The sequence below is a fragment of the Pseudonaja textilis genome, chromosome 3 (genome assembly GCF_049901715.1).
Source record: "Pseudonaja textilis isolate UNSWEBS1 chromosome 3, rPseTex1.2, whole genome shotgun sequence".
Lineage (NCBI taxonomy): Eukaryota > Metazoa > Chordata > Lepidosauria > Squamata > Elapidae > Pseudonaja > Pseudonaja textilis.
In genome coordinates this window covers 116,623,270-116,638,152 of record NC_141992.1, presented here as the reverse complement: position 1 = coordinate 116,638,152, position 14,883 = coordinate 116,623,270, and the positions used below count along the sequence as shown (strand labels likewise).

The window sequence follows — 14,883 nt, the reverse complement described above, 5'->3', positions numbered from 1 at the left end:
CAGGAAGCTAAACTTTCAGTTTCCAGTACTCCTGCATGTGTGCATCAGGGAGCTGCTCTTTCAGTTTCCAGCATGCGCGTGCTCCCATTTTGGCACTTGGTGCCAAAAAGATGAGCCACCACTGGTGTATGCCATATTTTTCTGATATTTTATTATTGTATCTTTTTAATCTGTTTTTACTTTTGTTGAGTACGGTTATATTTTTTAGTATATTTGCTATTGTGGTTGATTTTTAGAGCAGAGGTCAGTTACACAGTTTTTAAATTAATATTATTAACATTTTGATTTTGTTGTAGCATTTCAGTAAGGTAGACAGCAATTTTGTTTTAAGTGTGGGCTTAGCAAACAAAGTACTCATTTGTGGAATGCCTTTGCAGCTAGTCCTCGACTTATGACAACAATTGAACCCAAAACTTCCATTGCTAAGCAAAATAGTTGTTAAGTGAGTTTTGCCTCAGTTTACGACCTTGCTTGTAACAGTTGTTAAGTGAATCACTGCAGTTGTTAAGTTTGTAACACAATTGTTAAGTAAATCTGGCTTCCTTAATGACATTGCTTGTCAGAAGGTTGCAAAAGATGATCACATGATCCAGGGACACTGGAGCCTTCATAAATACAAGCCAGTTGCCAAGCATCTGGATTTGCTCGCTTGACCATGGGGGATGTAAGTATTAAAAACAGTGATAGGCACTTCTTTCAGTGCATTATAACTTTGAATACCCACTACATGAATAGTTGTTAGGTTGAGGATAACAGTACATTTGGTGAGAAAGATGGTAAACTCTTCCATATCCAATTTCCAGCACCCCAAGTATGGCCATCAGAGCACCTCAAGATCACACCAACACAACTCAGTTCCCAAAATAAAATCTAAACTTTCAGGAAAATAAGAGTGGAAATAGGAGTACGATGTTTCAAGGTGTAAACCACTGGGAAACAGGTCAAAATTGTACCTTCAAAATTTAGCAGCAGAATTTTCAAATAAAACCTACACAAATATGGCGAAAAGGGCAGTGCAAAGTCTTTGGAACATGACACACATCTATTTCTTTCCTCAGCATTCCCCTGCATGATTAAAAAAAAACAGGGCCAAAATACTTCAGCCTCATCCCATCTGGATGTCTCTGATTGCACTAATCAAGAAGCTATATTTCAGCCTTTAAACTAAAAACCCTATTTTAAATATAAAGGTCATTTTTTTTTGTTTCAAGAGATGGTGGTTATTGGATTGTTTTTGACATCATAGATGCTGTTTATTGTATTTGTGTACAGGTGACCAGGCTGGGATAATTCAGTATGTAGATTATTTAAAATAAAAGATTGTGCATAATTCAGAAAGGAATAAAATCCAAATTGTAATAATGGTTTGTTCCTAAAGCTGCAAATGTTAGACTGATAATATATCTTGAATTGGTACAGATATGCAGTTGTATGTGTTTTCATTGAAAGTTCAAATTAGAATACATGTATCTTTCCGCAGGTATACACTTACTGTAAGAGCAGTTCCAAGCCCCATTTGGGAGCAGTCTCTCCATTTACATTCTTTCTTATTCATATATTCATACATTATTCATAAATGCTTCATATCTTTTATTGTGATTGTACTCTGCTACTATCACTGCTATATTTATGCATTTTACAAAGGGGTCAGAACAATAACCTCAAAATTCAGTTTCAAATATATTGGATAAAATGTTTAGCATTCACTAGATAGATAACTATTTGATCCCAGATTTTGCTTTATTTTGTGTTTGGCCCACCTTGGCTTGAATATGTCATTGGTTTCAGTCCCATATTAATTTACTAGTTATTCTACACTATCGCCTGAAATATGACATTACTTAAATTCATGTTATATGACTCCTCTTTATAATGCCTTATAGAGGATTCATTTCCTCTAAAACATTTAATCACATTCTGGTTGTTAGCTTGCTAGTAGATTTCTTTCTGTTAACTGCAGCCTTTTACTGGAAGCTTTTACAAAGTACAGGATGTCATTTCTAATGTTCTTTAAGTAGCTGAATGCTTCTTTAGTCCAGTCATTGGTTCCTCTGTGGTATTTATAAAACAAAGCACCGGAACTTTGTACTCAGATTCTCCAAAATGTTTTAAATGAATTTTGGAAGTACTTTAAAATGCAATACGACTTAACTTAAGTCTTGCAGTGATGAAATATTTCAGTCCTGTTGTATTCATTGCTTACTTTGTATTTGAGTTTGTGGGATTAATTTCAGTTTTGTTCTCTTGAACCAAACACCTTTTATGCACGACAAGGGGAAAAAGGGAATTTCTTCAGATTTTGGCAGATTTAACAAGTACTAAAGAAAAAGATTGGTCATTGTTTATCTTTGGCACCCACTTTCCAGCAAACAAACTGACCATTGTACCTCTTTTAAAAACCTTACTAAAATATGCAGAAGTTGTATTGCCTATCTGCTTCCCCTTGGTGTTTTCCATCAACACCAGTTTCACTTCTGAGATAGTTCAGGATAAGTAGTCTGTCACAAGGAGAATAACAAAATAACAAAAATAGCTGCCTTCAGTTTAGTACAGGTTGGTGGGATGCAAATATTTTTACTACCGGTTCTGTGGGCATGGCTAGGTGGGAGTGGCTGGGTGGGCATGGTCATGTGACTGGGTGGGCATGGCTCTTTTTGCAGCACCCCCCCCCTCCCACGTTCCATTTTTTTTGCCTCCTGAGCCTCAGGAAAGCTTCCTGGGCGGAGCAGTAAGACAGCGAGGGGGATCCCGGCACAGCTGATCATCGGAACAGCTGACAGTTGGGAAGAAAAAAAATACTGCTTCAGCTGAACCGGTAGCTGTTTTTTTACTACCAGTTTGGCCAAACAGTAGCATTTTTTACTACCGGTTCGGCCGAACTGGGCCAAACCAGTAGAATACCACCACAGGTTAGACAGGACTTGATAAAGTCTAAAGAGATAGAGGTTCTACTAGGAGGAAATTAGACATTGTACGAGCTTAATAAGTGGTTGCCTTTATTACTTTCTACGTATTTATTTAATCATTGTGATGATTCATTTTTTCTATACTAGATTTTAAGAGGTTAGAAGCAATGAAATGTGTCTACCTTTGCCTAGAAGTTTCACTTGAAAAAACCTTTCATTTTCAAACTCAGTACATGTGCATTTTCAGATCTGAATTTCTGTTTATATATATGTTGCTTATGTTAGAGTTTTTGTGTGGGTGTGCCCATTTTGCCTTAATGATGGGTTATTCAGACTGAAAAGTCACACTAGAAGCCACAGTTTTACAGAATCAGTTTATCTGACATTGTATATTTTAAACTTATGTTACTATTTGTAATGTTGACACTATAACATAAGAACAAGCTAGCATTTTACTAGTAATTTTCAAATTTTGAAAAGTGCTGAATGCCCATATCCCACTAAGTTCAGTTTATAATAGAACTTGAGGATGATCTATAGACTGATATTTATAATTCATACTGTAGCTTTTTCTACCATGGTAAATATTGTTTTAATTTTTTACTTTATTTTTTATGAGCCTGGGTAGATTTTACTTTAAAATTTTTATCAATAGGCATATTTTATTGATTAAACAATTTTTTTTATATAATGTCCTCAGTGACATCTAGTTAAGTAAACTGCATATATAGTAGGGTCTTTCTTAAATAATGACTCTTTAAAATTGATCAGTATTCAAAATGTGATGAGAATAATGTGGCAATAACAAGTACTTGAGTTGACTGTCGATCATTCTCACTGTGACTACTAGTAGATCAACATAAATTGTAAAAACAAGATTGATCCAAGTATATAAACTTCAGGCTGTTACCTTAACTGGTCACAGAGATAGATGTGTGTTGATAATTTTTTAAAAAGTACTTATCTTTTTATTTTGATTTCTCTTTTTGTAAATATTTACTTAAAATTAGTTTCTCTGAATTCATTAGTAATTTAATAAAAATAAGGATTTAAGATGCAGTTGAAATGTTAATACTTTTAGAAAGTTGTCTAGAATGTAGATATAAATTACTTTTACACTCCTAAGTTTTTTTCAGGGAATCCTAAATTCTGTGGGAAAAGGAAAAGAAATTAAGGTCTTGGAGAATTTTGTCACCTTCACCAAACTATAGTGTGGTTACACCCTGAGATCTTTATATTGTATATACAAATATATACAGCTCAGCTCTATCTGGGATTTTCCACTCCTCTCCCTCTTTCCCCACCCCACTGCCTCTTTCCTTCATCTGCCTCTGCCGTTAACATTCCACCAATTGCCTCTCTTCCCAGCACCTTTCATTTTCTCACTCTCCTCAATATCCCAGCATGGTATATTCCACCAGCCCACCCCTCTTGGAAGTTCACTTCAGCTGTAGATATCTCTTAACCTGCAGATCCCCATTCTTGGAGGCAGTACCTTCCTTTCACTCTTCACTGCAATTGTCAGCGTCCTTAACATTTTTCTATAAAATAACTTCTGATAAAATCATTAGAATAATGAAGTAGCTAATAGTGGTTGCCCAGCAGGAGTGGGATTCCACCAGTTATGGCCAGTTCTACAGAACCCCTTGTTAACTTTCTAAGCAGTTTGGAGAACTGGTAGTCAGAAGAAATCTCCTTTTGTTTTTTTCATCCTTATTACATTCTTGGCAGACAGCCTAAACTTACTGTCTCCAAAGGAGGGTTTTTTTTCTTAAAGGGGAAGGATTGTTTTAAGCTATTTACACTGCTGTTGGGAGGAAATACTCCTCTGCAAATACTTCTTCTTGGCTAGCTAGAAGGATTGACATTCAAATGCGAGCTTACATACCCTTTCTGAGTTTTGGTCTAAAACTGGTTTTTGGTGAAGTTTAATTCTGTGCTTGGTGACGTTTAATCCTGTGTTTATTGTTGGGATAATTTTCCCTATTCAGCTTTGTTTGGAAGGAAAAAGATTAATCTCTGTTCCTGAAAAGAAACTGGTTTGAGAAATCTGCTAGTTCCTGTGTCTATTTGTTCTGGTAATTGGTTTACAAGCAACAGCTACTGTTGTGATTTAATTATTTGTATTGTGTTTGAATTTTTTCCTTCCTCATGGTTTCTTTTTCTATCTGGGGAGGGGGTTTTCCTTCACTGCTTTAGTGGTATCTGGCACTGTCCTTTTGGGGTGTACTTCCAAGAGGCAGGATGCAAGCTTGGCACTGATTTTTTTTACTGCCTTTGGGGGGGGGGGTGTCATGTGACCTTTCCTTAAATCTGGGTGATTTCTTTAGGATATCTTGTGAGATGAGTGAGACCATTGCAAAGAATTCCTGTCTTCTATTCAAACCTCATTCACAGTAGTGGGAACTTAAGCAGGTCTTAGGTATTGAAGAGTAGGGCAACATGTAACTGTCTTGCCTTACTCTTCCCTGTAAAAGTACTCCAGAATCCTCTGGGATTCTCTGGATCGTTTTTTGTCTGAAACCCTGGAATAAAACTTCCTAGCTTTTATTTCTGCTAGACTACAGCCAATTAAAAATAGTTTAGTAGTACCTCCAGATTCTGACAGTTTGTTCTGTGTTCAAAATAAAACATTTTTGACTTGTTATCTGGTGACCATCATTTTCCTAATATTTAGGCTAGCTACTCCATTTATGCACTTATGCTGTTAGCTGTCTTATTTTCTTCTCCAAATCTTCAAAGGTTTTGCTATTGGTGATATGAGGAGTACTATTGCTGCTACTCACATCACCGGTAGGACAACCTTTGAAGATTTGCAGAAGAAAGTAAGACAGCTAAGGCAGCATTGCACATTCACTTGGAAACTTATCTGGATCTATTGATCTAACAGCAAGTATTGCAAGTGAGGAAATGAGCCAAAATGTAGCATTCTAGATAGTATAATTCAAACAATACAGCAATGATAAACTGAAAGATATGGAATTACTATTGGGACTCCCTTTCAAAATGCTTGCTAAGAGAGGAACAGTGTAGAAATGGGCATTATGATTGGTCCTTGAAAAGTCACCACACATTTGGACACCCACTACCAGCTAGGGCTTTCTACTCTGCAGAAAGTTGGACAAATAGGATTTAATCTGATAATATTATAATTTATTCAATATAATATCTGCTTTGGTTCTATACCTCAATTCCTTTCATTTTATGAAGCTTCCATAGATTGTTGTACAGGGAATTGCTTAGAACTAAAGTTATAAAGTAGTAATATTTGGGACATTGTTTTCTTTTTAATTTAACTAAATAAAAAACAAAGGAAACTAATTTATGAAATTATGACAGAAGAGGGGGGGAAAGGATTTGAAAAGCTTCAAAACATACAGGGTATATCTTAGGTAGGCAGTGTTAGGGGTCTTTGCCCAAAGACTGGCAAGGTAATTAGTAGATTTGAACCCTGGTCTCCTGCATCAAATGCAAAAGTGGTATTCAGCAGATTCTGACCAGTTCTGGAGAACCTGTAGTGGAAATTTTGAGTACTTCAGAGAACTCGCAAATACCACTTCTGACTGGCCCCGCCCCCATCTCTTCTCTGCTTCCTGAGTCCCAGCTGATTGGCTGGGTCTTCTTTTGTTGCCCTACATAGGAGAACGGAACTAGAAAGCAGGTTGGTGGAGTGGGGAGGGAATGGAGATTTTACAGGATCCTTCCGCTGGAGTTGGGTGGGAATGGAGATTTTTGCAGTATCCCTCTCCTGTCACACCCACCAAGCCATGCCCACCAAGCCACGCCCCACAGAACTGGTAGTAAAAAAATTTGAATCCCACCACTGATCATATGGTGGTGTTCTAACCACTAAGCTGTCCAGCTGCTTATTGAGTAGATATTAATGAAAGGAAACAATAAAGTAGAGAAATGACGCAAATTTAATATATTTTATTTTTCTGTGCCCCCCCAGGAATCTTTCTTTAGATTCTGTCAGAATGCCTTATTGTAGCACCACCACCTTGTGTCCTATGAGGAAATACATCCTAAAAATAAACATCTGCTGCAGATAACCAGGTATTAGATTAGTTGGAGCTTTAACAGTGGAAGATTAATGTCTCAAACTGAATTCTTTAAATTTTTATCAACCTGTGCAGTTTTGGTTCAGAACTCCAGTCAACAACCTAACTGCTACAGTTAGAAACATTGTGATGGGGAGGGGAAGCCCAAGAATTAGGCTCTTGTCCCCTGGTCAAAAAAGATTTCAGTAATAGAATATTACCAAAAGTGATCATGGAGGCTGTTTCTATGTGACTATTGCACTAACCACTGTAGAATTGGTGAACCATCACTGCTAACTATGAGCATTTGGGAGACAGTCTCCAGTTCCTAAAGTTGCTGCCAGCATTCAATAAGATGCAAGAGTGTGGACATAATTTTCACGTTGCTTCAATAATACATAAATTAGTGTAAAAGTCATCTTTAATTCTGTTGATTTTTTTCTGGAGGTCATTTTTTTTCTTTGAGTAGAAAGCTGCTCGTAAGATTTCCTAGTCTGGGTGACTAATTATAATTTTATATTTTGAAAATTTCTTTATTACCGAATTTCTGGAGTATGTCTTTGTCTGTACTATATGGTTGGCTTTCCTCCAGCACTTGACATAAAAATGTCTCTAAGCATTTTTAATCTTTACCTATTGGCATCCCATTCATTTTATAGAACTCCTTCTTTATGCACATTGCATTCAACAGAATGGCCCCCAGCCTAAAATGTAATGTTTTTCTTTCTGTTCTCTTGCAATGTATTCTGGAGGTGTCATTCTTTTTCTTTCATATTCTATTTTTTCTAAACATCAAAATGTATCGGAATAAAAGACAAATGAACCGTTAGCTGTTTGTTGCATTATAAACAATCATAAAGATTCTGAAATGTTTCCAGGAACCAGTATGCTCCCTTTTCCCCCAATACCAATTCATTATTGAAAGGCTAGTGTAGTAAATGACAACCTCGTGGACATTACAGTTGGTATTTCAAGAGTCTTGTAAACTATTTCTTATCTGATGTTTTTTGTCAGACTTGAAAAAAACTTGGCAAGGCTCTTTCTTGTCAGAGCTAATTAGTTGAAAGTAGCCTTTTATCTGTGAATAAACAGGATTCTTAGCTGAAACTTAAACAGATTATACTGCTGCCTTTGTCTTGTGTTTGCTTTCTTGGAACCAGGTTTGGGTCAGAACACATATACAGTAAAATAGAGGGATTAACTGATTTTTTTTCAGTTGTATATTAACACAGTGTTGATTGTATTGCTTTTTATGTCCCCTTTACAATAGGAGAGGCTCCTTTCAGAGCAATTATTAGGAGTGTACAGAATGAAAGAAGGGGAATAGTTTTGATCTGTAACTAGAGGGTATTTTTAATAAAAAAATAAAATTAGAAAGAACATTTAACTTTTTCCTTTATTTTCTTTATTCTCATTTCCTTAATTCTAGATCAAGTCTTCAATTATGCATGTCCATCAGCTTAGAATTAGAAAGTCTAACACATTTGAGAATACCAGATGGTGGAAAGCTAATTTACTCCCCTCCCCCACCATTAGAAAATTTGAGTTATTTTTTTCTGGGGGATTTCTTTTAAAGTTATATAGTGCTATACTATAAAGAAAATAAATGCTAGGATCAATGAATAAAAACTTTTTAGCTCATAACCAGATTCACAGGACTGAAGCTGAGGCTAGTCTGCCTGCTGTGACTTGTTTTAGTTTTGAATTTTATAAATTAGCAGTGTCCCCCAAATCGTGCAGTGACTCACCCTATAATTTCTGGATCACAGGTTCTTTCAGAAGAGAAATCTTTTGCCTTCCTTTTCCCATCTCTGGCTGGATCAGAGCATCTATCACACCTGTCTTTTTGTCCTCATTTTGTAGTGCAAGAACATACAAATTCCAGCATTTTTTCCACTCTCTTTCAGCACATCAAGAGTGAGGTTGCTAGAATCAGAATATTCTGGAGGTATGCTCTTAAGATTACCTGTGAAGGTTCAGGACTGACTCTGGAACTTGACCAATAGTCAACTTGCTAAGCACTGGGCCAACCAAACCCTGAAAAACCTCAAAATAGCTTTCCATTTCCTGGCTATACCTATTAACTAATAGATAAGAGATACTCTTATAGCAAAATGAAAGAATACAACCTTGTAGTTTACAGTGGCCCATTTAAATCCACATATAAATGAATTGTGTGTATGTGTGTCTATGTGTGTATTGTTTACAAGCAAGATCTCATATGGCATAACATTAAATAGAATCTTAATGATTTGGACATTTCAAAATGTCTGGCTTATTTTATTTTATTTTCACAATATTTTTTCAACAATATCTGTTGAAAGTTTTGTTTATAGTGAATAGTAATAGGGGTTTTTTTGGTAGTAAAAGCGAGTACAAACTAAACAGAAAGAAAGAATATAAAGTCCAAGGTAAGAAAACAGAAAGATAAAACCGATAATTTTTTAAAGAAGCGACTAATGATTGTGAGAATGATCTTGGAGTCCTAGTGGACAATCACATAAATATGAGCCAGCAGTGTGCTGTACCTGCTAAAAAAAAAAAAGCCAGCACTTAGGCTGCTTTAACAGAGGGACAGAATCAAGATCACATGAAGCGTTAGTACTACTTTACAGTGCCTTGCTAAGACCACACTTGGAATATTGCATCCAATTTTGGTCACCATGATATGAAAAAGATGTTGAGACTTTAGAAAGAGTGCAACAAAGCTGATTAGGTGATTGGGGGTTAAAACATATGAAGAATAATTGCAGGAATTGGTTAAGTCTAGTTTAATGAAAAGAAGGACTAGGTGCAGTGGTGGGATGCAACTGTTTTTTACTACCGGTTCTATGAGAGAACACTTTGTGCGCATGCTCAGCAGCCAAAAACCACCGATTTTGAGCTTCAAACAGCTGAGGTGCAGAAATCCGCTCTGCCATGAGAATCAGCTGAGTTCAAAAACAAGGAAGTAAAAGACAGGAAAGAGCAGGGGCAACTGCTCATTGGCACTACCGGTTTGCTAGAATGGGTCCGAACCAGCAGCATCCAACCACTGACTAGGAGTGACATGACAATATCTAAAAGGCTGCCACAAAGAAGAGGAAGCAGCAGCAGCAATGGATAGAAACTAATCAAGGAGAGAACCAACCTGACAGAACAATTAATCAATGGAACAGCTTGTCTCCAGAAGTTGTGAGTGCTCCAACATTCTGAAATGTATAGAGCCTCCTTCTTAAGTGGGGGTTGGACCTCTGAGATCCCTTCAACTCTGTTTTTCTGTTATAGTTTAAGTATTTTATAAACCACCAGTGAAACAAAATGGCTGTATGTATAGATACAAATGCACACAGCAATTTCCAAAACTTGCAAATGATATGGTTGTTTTATATGTACTCCTATACACTGAAAATAATACCTTTCAAGGCTTTGCCCAATTTTTCTTCTAACAATGGAATCTGGTAAAATTAATGAATTGTAACTTTTGAAATGTCTGTCTCTTGAGGAAAAAAACCCCAACACTTTGCATCTCTTTTAGTCTTTTTTCCTCATCTTCTCCGCTTCCTTTTGTTATGTATTCCTTTCACTTTGAGTTCTCTGGGGTTTTTTTGGTTTTCTTTTTTCCCCCTTTTTTTTCTTTCTTTCTCTTGTTCCTTTCCTCTAGTTATATCTTTGCATCCCTTTTAATGCTTGTTTCTCTAATACACAAAGATACTAGGAGAACTTCATTAGTAATCTGATGAAACATTAGAATTAGTAATATATGTACAAACTGCTGGAAAAATACAGATAGTCCTTGAACTTATGACTACAATTGAGCCCAACATTTCTGTTTTTAAGTGAGATGTTTGTTAAGTGAATTTTGCCCCATTTTACAACCTTGCTTGCCTCAGTTGTTAAGTGAATTGTTGCAGTTGTTAAGTTAGTAACACGATTATTAAGTGAAGTAATGGACTTTGCTTGTCAGAAGGTCACAAAAGAGATCACATGACCCCAGGACACTGCAACCATCATAAATATGAACTAGTTGCCAGGTGTCCGAATTTCGATCACATGACTTCAGGAACACCACAATGGTTGTAAGTGTGGAAAACGGTCATAAGTGACTTTTTTCAATACCATTGTAACATTGAACAGCACTAAATGAACTGTTGTGAGGACTGTCTGTACTTCAGCTTTCTGTTATCAGTAAGTGAAAGAATTTGTCATAATTTAGCACATGATGTATAATATTAAGGTGATGTGAACTATAATTTTATATAAGTTTTAATGTATTGTTTTCCTAAATTTAGTATTTGTAGTGTGTTTTGTTTTAATTGCCTTAAATGCTGACAGTGAGAAGAAGCCAAATAAATGCAACTTGTTAATTTGTATATGACAGTGCAAAGTTGCATTATAAGTTACTGATTGCTACTTAATTGTGACATTTTATGTTCTGAACCTAATTATTTCTAGAGTCATTGACAGGGCATGAGGTTTTTAAAAAAAATCAAGATGACAATCCTAGTGGTACAATTGAAGCTCAACACATTTTAGCACAGAACATGAAACTTTGATCACACTGTCATGTAATATTGATTTTTGGTACGATACCCTTTAGGTACTTTTTCTAAAATGTGGCTGCCAGGTTCAGGGGGCAGTACATCACCGAAAGCGTGCCCTTGATAATATTCCCAAAAGATGCAGGATGTTCTCTGGATTATCCTCATAGCAAGATGAGTTACATCACATGAGAAGCTTACTATGAGTTCTGATGAAGTGGGGACTACTGGTTTATTTATTTGTTTGTTTGTCAAACGTACAAAATAGCAAGTATAAGTATGGACATAAACAAGAACAAAGGAAGTAAATACAGATAAATGGGAACAGTAAGACAGGGACGGTAGGCACGCTGGTGCACTTATGCACGCTCCCTTTAAGGACCTCTTAAGAATGTGATGAGGTCCACCATTTAGATTTGAGAGTTACTTACTACCCATATTAGAAAATTCACTTCAGTGAGACATTAAGACATTAATAACATATGTCAATACATGAATCCTAAATCTTTACATTTAAATCTAAGCCCACACTCATATGCATAAATCTTACCTAAATGAACACAGTAAAGGATTTTTAAAAGAATAATTGGCTACATTTCTGCAAATTCCTTTCTCTCTTTTTGTGACCAGAGAGTGTATACATGTCAGCACATGAATTATTTTTATCTTTTTCTTAATTTGATTGACTTGTGTCATTAGGAAGATACGCAGAGATACTGAGGGCAGCATGACTTGTGACAGGGTCTTCATCCCTAACAGCTTTGAAGACCTGTTTTCCTCCTGGTAAATTTTATTTAATGAGGCATGTAGAAGCAATAGGTTGTAAACAGGCATGCTCAGAGACATTTCAGTTCTGTCTAATGCAACCGAGATGATATATGAGTGGTTCTTTTAGTATGCCTCTTGCCTGACCCAACTAGAAAGGCCTGATGAGTTGTTTTTTCCTAAAATGTATCTTGTCAAATTTCCTGCCACTTTTATGGGGTCATGTTACGAGCTGTGATAATTTCTCCTATTTTGATGTTTTAGGAATAAATAATGAAATCAAATTCAGTGGCATCAAGCAAAACTGGTTAAGAAAGCCTGGGGAAAAAGATGCAGAACATAACTATGAAAAGATTAATGGATAAATAACTGAAAAAGCAGTTACAGCCCTTCCACTGCATATGAGATATCTCTTCTTATATACTAACTCTCCCATCCTAAACTATTTCTTGAGTTACAATTCAACCTATAAACATACCACAACGTCTGAATATCTTTGCTGCACCCTTGTTGCTTCCATAGAGTATTTGACTAGGAATGTCCTCTATTGCTAATAGTCGATCCCAAAAGGCAAAAGCTATCCAGCACTTTACTTTATACATACATCTACACATATGGACATATTATATAAGTACAGTATAAGATCTGTCTTTGGTTATATTAGGTCATTCCATATGCTGTTCCAGTCTTAGCATATTCCACATCTCTTCTTTGTTCTATATCATATGGTGAGCTCTATGAGGTGTGTCTAGGGTAGCATCTCCTCTTTGGAATGATCTTTGCCCTCAAATTAGATGGAATCCAATCCTAATAGCCCCTTGGAAGGCATCAAAAACTTGGTTTTCTCCCTGTGAATTTGGACTTGGTAGTTATATGTTCATGCCATCAGTGATGCTTATTGGATTTTATGAACATACGTTTTGCCTTACCTCCATTATTATTGATGATATTATATTATTTTAATATAATGATAGCCATCCAGAATCACTGGTGATTTATATGGATAGTCATATAACTTAAATCTCATTAATTACAGCATAGCCTTGGTTATAATTTTGTTTATTATAATTTCTTTTTTTCTGAACTTTCACAAAATAAGGAATTGCTTTTACATGTCAAGTAGACATACATGAATCATTTTATAATGAAGATGAATCTAATATACTTTGTTTCTAAAATATATAATACTTAATTAACAGGTTTCCATTGAAAATGAAATATAATAAAATTTAAAATATTGATGGAACTTTTTGAATGCATTAATGAAGAAAAATGTGTGAAAATTGTACATCCCATATTCAGTGATAAAAATTCAGTATTGCATTTAGTTGTTTCCAGTTCATAGTTTATGTTTTAAGGTTAATGCAGAATTTATCTGGGATTTACAGATTGAAGCAATGCAATACAGTTGTATGGAATCATTTTCCACAGTTTACAATTATTTGTTTGCACAATAGTAGCTAAATAATGGATCTTACTTCTTCAGGTAGTCCTTGAATTCTAATGGTAATGGGGAATGGAATTTCTGTTGCTAAATGATTTGGCAATAATGCACAATGTAATTGCATCATTTAGCAACAATAATCCCAGCACTCCCTGTTGCTATTGTTAATTAAATACCACTGGTCATTAAGTGAGGACCCCAGGTCTCTACCCTCAAAGGGCAGAAATTGAGAGAGGAGATAGGCAGGTGGGCGGAATTCAGGGGTTCCTTCATCTGCTGTGAAATGCTTAAATGTTGATGATATGACCACAGGGGTTCTGCAATAGCAGTAATTTTGAGAACCAGGTATATGTACCATTCAGTCAGCACCACTGCAACTTAGAACAGTCACTGAATGAATGGTTGTAACTTGAGGACTATTTGTACTTATGTGAAAAACCCACCTCTCAGTATTCATTTTATTTAATATAAAATGCTATATTAAATGTTAACTTAGGGTGCATTTGTAAAGTATTAACATACAAAACAATAAAATGCTCTCTAAAAAAAATATCTATCATTTTATTTTTATGTTTTCCATTCTACAATAGGTACGGAATGATCTAACTGGAGTTCTATATGGTGAAGATATTGAAATATCAGATACAGAGAGTTTTTCTAATGATCCTTGTACAAGTGTCAAAAAGCTTAAGGTAGGTGCAACTTGTTTGCCAAGTTAAAAAAAACGAACTGCGTAGCAAAAAAAAATATTGTAGCTTAAAATAAGCAATTTTAATAGGTCTCAGTTTGGAAACTTCCTTTTAGGTTTTGGTATTTATGGTAGTTGCTATTATAGTCATGATATAAAATAACTATATTTGATATTAAATTCTGTAATAACACAGAAATGTAATTAGCAAAGTTAACACCAGGTTGCCAGCAAAATTATATGTAATGGGACCAAGAATGCTTTGTGTGCTACACATTTTTACAAATTCAGTTTCTTTTTCTTTCAAAAATTGCAAAATAATATCAGGTACCAAATTTTGTTGAAGTATAAAGACAGTCATGACGACAGTAATATTCCAAAATATCTGGAACACTTTCAGCACTATAAGGTCCACAACATAATTAACCATAAATGTTAAATATGTTTAAGCTGCCTGTTTATTATATATTGGCTTTCATATTTTTCTGTCTGTTTGCACTGTCCATGTCTCTGTTGTTAT

The 14,883-nt window shown here is 35.6% G+C and overlaps 1 protein-coding gene across 1 annotated transcript in view; it reads left to right on the top strand.

Annotated features, from left to right (window-relative positions):
- Positions 1–14,883, top strand: part of GABBR2 (gamma-aminobutyric acid type B receptor subunit 2) — a 351,494-nt gene that overhangs the window by 98,458 nt on the left and 238,153 nt on the right. Inside the window, exon 4 of the mRNA XM_026701028.2 lies at positions 14,266–14,367. Within this exon, the coding sequence (XP_026556813.1) occupies positions 14,266–14,367 (102 nt within the window). The remainder of the gene's footprint in view (positions 1–14,265; positions 14,368–14,883) is intronic.